The sequence below is a fragment of the Pectinophora gossypiella genome, chromosome 4 (genome assembly GCF_024362695.1).
Source record: "Pectinophora gossypiella chromosome 4, ilPecGoss1.1, whole genome shotgun sequence".
In the NCBI taxonomy this organism is placed as follows: domain Eukaryota; kingdom Metazoa; phylum Arthropoda; class Insecta; order Lepidoptera; family Gelechiidae; genus Pectinophora; species Pectinophora gossypiella.
Window position 1 is genome coordinate 12,944,492 of NC_065407.1, and position 8,350 is coordinate 12,952,841.

Below are 8,350 nucleotides of genomic sequence, written 5' to 3' on the forward strand. Positions count from 1 at the left end.
GCTTATCGCTAACGACCCACTAGGGTCGATGAATTCTTTCAAATATTCTTCCTCTCAGACGACGCCCTTAGCCGAGGTTTGGCGCCCAACTGGGCACCCTCAGGCCTGTTGTCTTAAATTTTGTACCGGGTGAGAGACCTCAGCGCTCCCCATTTGTCCGGCCAAGTAGTTAATGCCATCTGCAGTAAAAATACAATAAGTCACATCAAAAAAAATCACAAATCCATGTAGTCCTTACATGACTCATCATCGTTTCAGGGGCAGTCGTGTCAGGGGCCTTTGGCGTCTCAATAATAACCCTGACAATAGGGTTGATGAGGTCGGTAATCCACCTGACAACCCACACAAGTGAAGAAAATTCTATCTGCTCACAAATCCATGTACTTAGTTGTAACATGACTCATCATTGTTACTGACGTCAGCGGTGTCAGAGGCCTTTGGGGTCTCAATAATAACCCTGATACTAGGGTTGATGAGATCGGTAATCCACCTGACAACCTACACGAGTGAAGAAAATTATATCTGCTCACAAATCCATGTACTTAGTTGTTACATGACTCATCATTGTTACTGACATCAGCGGTGTCAGAGGCCTTTGGCGTCTCAATAATAACCCTGACACTAGGATTGATGAGGTCGGTAATCCACCTCGTAACCTACACGACTGAAGAAGATTCTACCTGCTCACAAATCGTGATACACCATTTCCTCTTCTTCCACTCATTTCTTAGCAAAATATTCTCCTCATGCTCGCCAGTCCTGACCTTTTTTACAACATACTGAATTTGATCGTAGCATGTTTTTTAGCCATCCTTTGCCGGCTCTACCAAAATATTTATCGTCCCAAATAATAATTTACTTATCTAACGGCCTCTGTGGTCCAGTGGTTGAGCGGTGTGCTCACGACCCGGAGGCCCGGGTTCGAATCCCGGTGGAGACATAACAGAAAAATCATTATGATCCCTAGTTTGGTTAGGACATTAAAGGCTGATCACCTGATTGTCCAAAAGTAAGATGATCCGTGCTTCGGAAGGCACGTTAAGCCATTGGTCCCGGTTACTACTTACTGATGTAAGTACATAGTCGTTACATGAGTCATGTCAGGGGCCTTTGGCGACTCAATAATAACTGACACCAGGGTTGATGAGATCCACTTCATAACCCACACGATAGAAGGAGAAGAAGATAATTTACTAACAACGCTTCGTTGCTTCTAGGCTAACACCATTCAAATGAAGGAAGATCAGTTATGGAATTTAGAAACACATGTATCTTCATAACCACAACAGACTGTATTATGTTACTGTATGCAACATTGTACTTAGTTACCTCTGACGTCATAGTTCAGCAAACACTGCAACTACGTCCTTAACTTTCAATTCCGATAATAATTGTTGAGTAAGTACTCACAACGGTCAGCATCAGAAAATGAAACTCGTACTCAACTCAATACATTTGTTTTCGTTAGAAACCCGTGATACACCAGTCTATCAGAAACTTTCGTGTAAAGATGGGTTATTGTCTAGTACACAACCCTGGCTTTTTTTGACGTGACTTATTGTAGATTTGCCGCAGATGGCATTGACTACTTGGCCGGACCCTACAGCACAACCCTAGAGCATTACAAGAAATGTATGATATATAATGACTATGTATTGATCTGCAGACCTACATGATCTATTATTATGGCAAATCAATTTATCTCCTCCGACGCGAAAAAAAGGTTGATAACTCATGATTGGAGAGACCGTCTGTCAGACTCTAAACCACATACATACATACATAAACTCACGCCTATTTTCCACCCGGGTAAGTGAGTATGGAATTCCATTTGCTTCCATCCTGACCTGACACTCTTCTCTTATCTTGCTTCCTCCTAATTCAATCGTTTCATACACGCACGCCGGTTCGGATTTTAACCACAAAATTTTAATTTATGGTTGAAAAATCGTGAGGAAACCCACAACATACTCCAACTTAATATTTGAAAAATGTGTTCTGGGGCTAGTTAGAGTGACAGATTAGCAGTTTCTTCTGTAAAACATCGAACCAGTCAAGTCTCCAAGTTAGTTAAGCGGACCTGTGAAGGAGATGATTCATTTCTTACATTGTTTGAGATTTACGCGGTTATTATATTATACCGGGTTCTTACCGCGTTAATCAGGGATATGAGACTCCCGATATTTCAACACTGTCAATCTGTCTGTTGAGTCTCATATCCCTGATCAAGATAAGAACCCGGTATTATGTGTTTTGATGATGAATTTCTTTCTTTTCTCACTATTTTGTCTCTTTTTTGTCAATGTGATGATGGTGACTTTACCATGAGATTGTCAAACCAGTTCGGGAAAATGAGCGCGAAATAAAACCTTAATAAATTAAACGACTTATTTGCTGACTTTTACTGTACATTGTACTTAGTCTAATGTTTGCTGTTTGACATCATTTGTAATAGAATTTACTTATTTGCTGTACCTAGTTATGTAGTTTATACAATATGAAGGTCTTTGTGTACTACCCTACCCCACGTTTTTGTCTCTTAGCGAACAAGGGCACTCTTGTGTTAGCAGGCCGGGCCTAACCAAAACACTTAATGATTAGAATTATATTTTTGGGATTTATGTCAGCGAAACACGTGACATTTCTATATGTATATTGGCTAGGCGTTAGGGAGGATTGGTCTTAGAGACCCCCCACACTAGCGCCTTTCGAGCGTCGTTGTCGTGTCAGCGTCCGCGCAACGTCCACGAACCACGACGCCGCGGCGACGCGACGCCAGCGCTGGACGGCTGCTGAATGTGTCGACGTGGCGTGGACGTTGCGCTGACGCTAGCACAACGACGACGCTTGAAAGACGCGTGGGGGTCTCAAGGTAGTGTAGATTGCAATATGACTAACTGCATTAAGTATATCGAAAAATGACTACTTAGATGGGGTAAGTAATGCAAATCTCGTGTCATAAACAGTGTTTTACAAAACCACTGCTACTTATAACTGCTTCCCTTTAACCAAGACTTTTGGGGTAAGTATCCGGTACACAGGTAAAGATAAATATTTAATAGGTATATTTTATGTATTCCATCAAATACTCCATTTTAAATAGTGAATAAGTAGGTACCTGTAGCAAGTTCCAATTTCTAGTTCCAAGTTCCAAGTATCCAAACCTCAAAGAATTGTAGGTAATAAATGACTACACACACAAGAATTCATGTTTTGTTCATTTATTATTTACAGCTAAATATACAAAAGATAAACTTAATATTAAATAAATATTTAGGTTGCTGTATTGAGTCGTTTGAGGAAACTGTCTCTGAATTGTCACATGGTAGGTATGGGTATGGTAGGTAAAGGTATGTTTGATATCTATAATATTATATCTGATATATACTATATATATATTATTGTCGAGGTGCGTGCGCAGAACTGTACAGATCTATCCAAACAAAGTATACTTTATCTTAAACTAACATAGTGTTGTTCGTGTTTCAACGTTACATTATCAAGTATAATTTACAATATTTTTGAACTTAGCATTGTATTAAAAATACATCCCAATAAATCACCCAAACTGGTAGATTGAAAAGGGCACATTGAAGCAATTCATGTAAAAAGTAAGTATTAAGTACACAAATGTCAACAAATGCAAATTGCTGTTTTAGATCAATTGATACAATGTGGCCATTTTATCCCCTGCAATTTTAAAACGTTTACAAACTTGTGCAAGTATAGCTACTCGAACAAACTCTTGAAGTCGGATTGAATCGAGTTCCCGATGGGCACGTATATTGGTATTGATCAAATGTTCCGTCTGACATCATAACACAGAAAATATAACTCTCACAAGTAGTATCTGCAGTGTTGGCATATCTACCAGCAGTAGTACATGTAAACGATCCAGATTCAGTACTAGTTTCGGTACTAGTCTCAACAGAACAAGTATAGGTACTTGTGCACATTTTAGTTGTGGGGTTAAAGTATGACCCCGAGGGACAAGTATATAATTCTTGCAGAAAATCCCCAGTTGGATACTGAACACAGAAATAGTAGGTTCCGCATGCTGTGTCAGACGGATTTGCGAACCTTCCGACTGCAGAACAAGTAAATGTATTGTTTGGTGCAGCGGTAGTAGTGGTTGTGACTTCAGTAGTTGTAGTAGTGATTACAGTAGTTGTGGTATCAGCCTCAGTAGTCGTAGTCGTGACTTCAGTAGTTGTGGTATCGGCTTCAGTAGTTGTCGTGAATTCAGTAGTTGTGATATCCGCTTCAGTAGTTGAAGCGTCCGTTGTTGTCGTGACTTCAGTAGTTGTGGTATCGGCTTCAGTAGTTGTCGTGACTTCAGTAGTTGTGATATCCGCTTCAGTAGTTGTAGCGTCCGTTGTTGTCGTGACTTCAGTAGTTGTGGTATCGGCTTCAGTAGTTGTTGTGATTTCAGTAGTTGTGATATCCACTTCAGTAGTTGTAGCGTCCGTTGTTGTCGTGACTTCAGTAGTAGTGGTATCAGCTTCAGTAGTTGTGGTATCGGATTCAGTAGTTGTAGCGTCCGTTGTTGTCGTAACTTCAGTAGTAGTGGTATCAGCTTCAGTAGTTGTCGTGACTTCAGTAGTTGTGGTATCGGATTCAGTAGTTGTAGCGTCCGTTGTTGTCGTGACTTCAGTAGTAGTGGTATCAGCTTCAGTAGTTGTCGTGACTTCAGTAGTAGTGGTATCGGCTTCAGTAGTAGTAGTGGTCATCTCAGTAGTAGTCGTGGCAGCATCACTGGTGGTAGCCGCGACCTCTGTATTAGCGGTCTCTGCCTCAGTAGTCGTTGTCGCGATTTCAGTTGTCGTTGTATGTGCTTCTGTAGTTGCAGCATCGGTCGTTGTCGTGATTTCTGAAGTTGTGGTATCAGCCTCAGTAGTCGTAGTAGTAATCTCAGTAGTTGTGGTATCGGCCTCAGGTGTCGTTGTCGTGCCCTCAGTAGTTGTATCAGCCTGAGTAGTTGTAGTCGCGATTTCGGTGGTTGTCGTATCAGCGTCAGTAGTCGTAGTCACAGCTGTGGTTGTGATTTCAGTAGTTGTTGTATCAGTCTCAGTGGTTGTTGTATCACACGCTACAGTGGTAGTAGAACTTGCGTTACAATCATATTCGCTGGAGGCCACGCAAGAAACGGCGCTTGGACTAAACACTTTTCCACTGGCACATGTGTAATTGGTCACAGCATAAGCATCGAAGGCACTATTATAGACGCATGTCGTGAAGCTCTTGCAGGTGGTATCATCAGGATCTGCGAAGACGCCAGCACCCGTTTCTGAGCAATCGACATCGCCGAAAACCCTTCTTATCGCGCATAAGACCTGTAAACAGAAAACACATTTGAAATGACCATAAAAGAACTGAGTATCGTACAACACATTTTGGTAGTGACAGGTAGACAGTTTATCATCCATACACTGTTTGTTCCATCATATTAAAGAGGACACAATGTGTCTGAAGATAAACAAAAGAACGCGTTCTATGTTTTTCTAGCTTGAAAACAGTAAAGACAATTATGACTTTTAATTATATTGAAATGAACTTATTACAGTTCAAGTGACATTAAGATGTCTCAGACAACTAAACTAATACTAATAAAGAACTTACGAGAAAAGCATCGAATAGTATCTTAGACTCCATTGTACACTAGATAATAAATGTTTCGCGTTTTATACCCTAATCTGAGTGAATTGATGGATTAAAACTGTATAACAATAGTAAAGTTAAACATTGGATAAGTAAGATGTAAAGATAATTAGTATAATAATGATGATCATACCTAATCTATTACGAAATACGTAAGTTTTTGAAAAATCTGTTCGTAAATAGCGACTGTAGAAACCAACAAAAACATGGGTAAGTAAGTACTTAATCATGAAGCATGAAAAAGATCTCCTAGAGTTACTTATATCGATAACGTACTCTCAACCCTAATTTGATACTCTCTATGGATTCTTCAGTATTCGTTATTATCTCCAGAGATACGAGAGAGAATTAAATTATATGTGAGTAAAAAACATGTAGCAGTAATAAAATAGCTAGACTGCTGGCGTTTACTAACACGGATAAATGTGTTAATATAAACTGCGCACATCTCTACAAGATTTAGTTTTATTGAAAGTAGCTGTGGAATATATTCGCTGAATATGTTATTCTGGGTATTTGTGTTTTTATCTGTGAGTACTTATTTTCAGTTAGCTCTTATATTCCTGAGTAAGCATGTGACAATTGAAGGCTATATTTATATTTTTGATTTTTTGTGATATATATGTTATATGATTGAATATTAGATAATAATTTGCCTGCAGTGTAACAAGCCATTGATCATCATTAGAAGCGTACGTAGAGTGCGTCCGAAGGTCCTGTTTTCGATTCCCGGAGGGGGCATATCACAAAAATTACAAGTTGTGGTCCCTAGTTTGGTTAGGACATTACAGTCTGATCACCTGATTGTCCGAAAGTAAGATGATTCGTGCTTCGGAAGGCACGTTAAGCCGTTGGTCCCGGTTACTACTTACTGATGTAAGTAAGTAGTCGTTACATGAGCCTTGTTGGGCCTTTGGCGGCTCAATAGTAACCCTGACACCAGGTGACCTGAGGTGGAGTACCAACCTCATCAATCCACACGATAGAAGAAGATTAGAAGCGTATCGTTTTCTAGCCCAGCAATGTAATACAAAAATGCATTCTATCAAACATTAGTTTCATTGTTGTCCGTGTAAATTAGTGGATTATCTGATGATCCGATTTCTTTTAACTTTAATATCACGTGTTTAAATGTGACTTGTAATTTAAATACAATATATAATTTATATACTTCTGAAACCTAAACCTAAATGTCCTTTATCTAAATATCCCTAAACGCTGATTGCTGTGTTGAAATTTTGAATTAGCTGTTTTGTATGTCACTACTGGGCAAAGGCCTTTTGTTTCCTTCTTCTTTCGTTCCTTCTCTTTCCCCTTTGTTATCATTTAAGGTAGTAATTATTCCTTATTTTATGATTTAAGGTAACATTCTATGTTGTCTAAACCACAAGTCCCTAAGCTAACAGAGCATTATTTTTACGACTGATAAGATTTTTTTTCAATTGCAGGGCTTATGCCATAGCGTGAGCTCGGAGTGTACTGCTCGTGGAAGATTCCCGAACGATATCGTCGAGGACTGTCGAGGATACACCACCTGTATCGCCACTGCCACCAGCTTCTACCAGTACGATCTCGCCTGCCCTCCTAACTTCATCTTCAATCATTTCGACAACCAATGCACCAACGCCACTGGATACCAATGCCTCCCAAAATACAACTGCACCGAATTAGGGACCTTTCCCAATACTGAGTCTACCGACTGTTCCTCTTACATCGTTTGCATTCAAGGGTTGTCGGGGTTGACTGCTAGATTGGTCAACTGTCCTGAGGATAAAATATTCAATCCGATTGTGGAAAGCTGTTTGAATACTTCTCTTTACATGTGCCCTAGTGCTACTGAGAAACCTAATGTCAGCGTAGTTACCACCGACCAACCAAGCATTGTCCAGGAAGAGGTCAATGACCCCAGCACTCGTAGTATCCCTGCCAATGGAGCGATTCGTATAAATATGCAATATGTAGTTGTGATATCCATGTTTAGTTTATTGTTAGGTATTTGTAAGTGTATTACGTGATTATACTAATGAACTATGTAGTATGATAATTTATTTTAAAAAGTACTTAAAATAAAAATAAAAGAAAATTAAACCGGTCTAATTATTTAACCCTATAACGCTGGTCCTAAAGAAAGCGCAGGTGAAGCATGAGTATTTATGTAATTCATCTTGGGCTGGATGTAGGTACCTCTGTTACACCGGAATATAGTCGTCAGCTTATACCTACCTATTGTGTCAAAGTTAGGTGAATGAACAACTTTTTAATATTTACGTTAGCTACCTCCGCCACCTCCAATAAAACCAACTTACATAAAATATAAACGTATAACATAACATAGATAATAAACTAACGACCATATTTGTAATGGGGTGGGCAGACCCTCGTGTAGGTTCTCATTTAAAATACAACTTGCAGCTACTTTTGATACGAAGTCCTAAGATGGGATATGATGTTTCCTCCATCTTTCCTCCATCCTTTTATCTAAGTATAAGTGCCTCTTGGGCAAGGATCAAGTATTCTCTTGGGAAAAGAAGATAGGTACGACTTTTTTGTTCTTTACGTTATTATTATTTATTTATTTATTTTATTAAATCTTAATACTAAAAATACAATTATCAATGCCCTGCAAAACTGTTTAAACAGTTTGTCTGCAGGAAAAGAGTCTCTACTAATAATAAACTTATATCTAATAGTC

The 8,350-nt window shown here is 39.2% G+C and overlaps 2 protein-coding genes across 2 annotated transcripts; one reads left to right on the forward strand and one right to left on the reverse strand.

The window, feature by feature from the left end:
* Positions 1–3,221: 3,221 nt before the first annotated feature.
* Positions 3,222–5,652, reverse strand: LOC126366462 (serine-rich adhesin for platelets-like). Its single transcript, XM_050009570.1, has 2 exons — positions 5,620–5,652; positions 3,222–5,333 (listed from the first exon to the last, which is right to left on the reverse strand). Exons 1-2 carry the CDS (start codon positions 5,650–5,652, stop codon positions 3,708–3,710), a joined length of 1,659 nt encoding a protein of 552 aa, XP_049865527.1. The 3' UTR covers positions 3,222–3,707.
* A 320-nt stretch (positions 5,653–5,972) lies between these two features.
* On the forward strand, positions 5,973–7,746 carry LOC126366556 (uncharacterized). The gene is made up of 2 exons (XM_050009708.1): positions 5,973–6,188; positions 7,107–7,746. Exons 1-2 carry the CDS (start codon positions 6,159–6,161, stop codon positions 7,671–7,673), a joined length of 597 nt encoding a protein of 198 aa, XP_049865665.1. The 5' UTR covers positions 5,973–6,158; the 3' UTR covers positions 7,674–7,746.
* Positions 7,747–8,350: the final 604 nt, after the last annotated feature.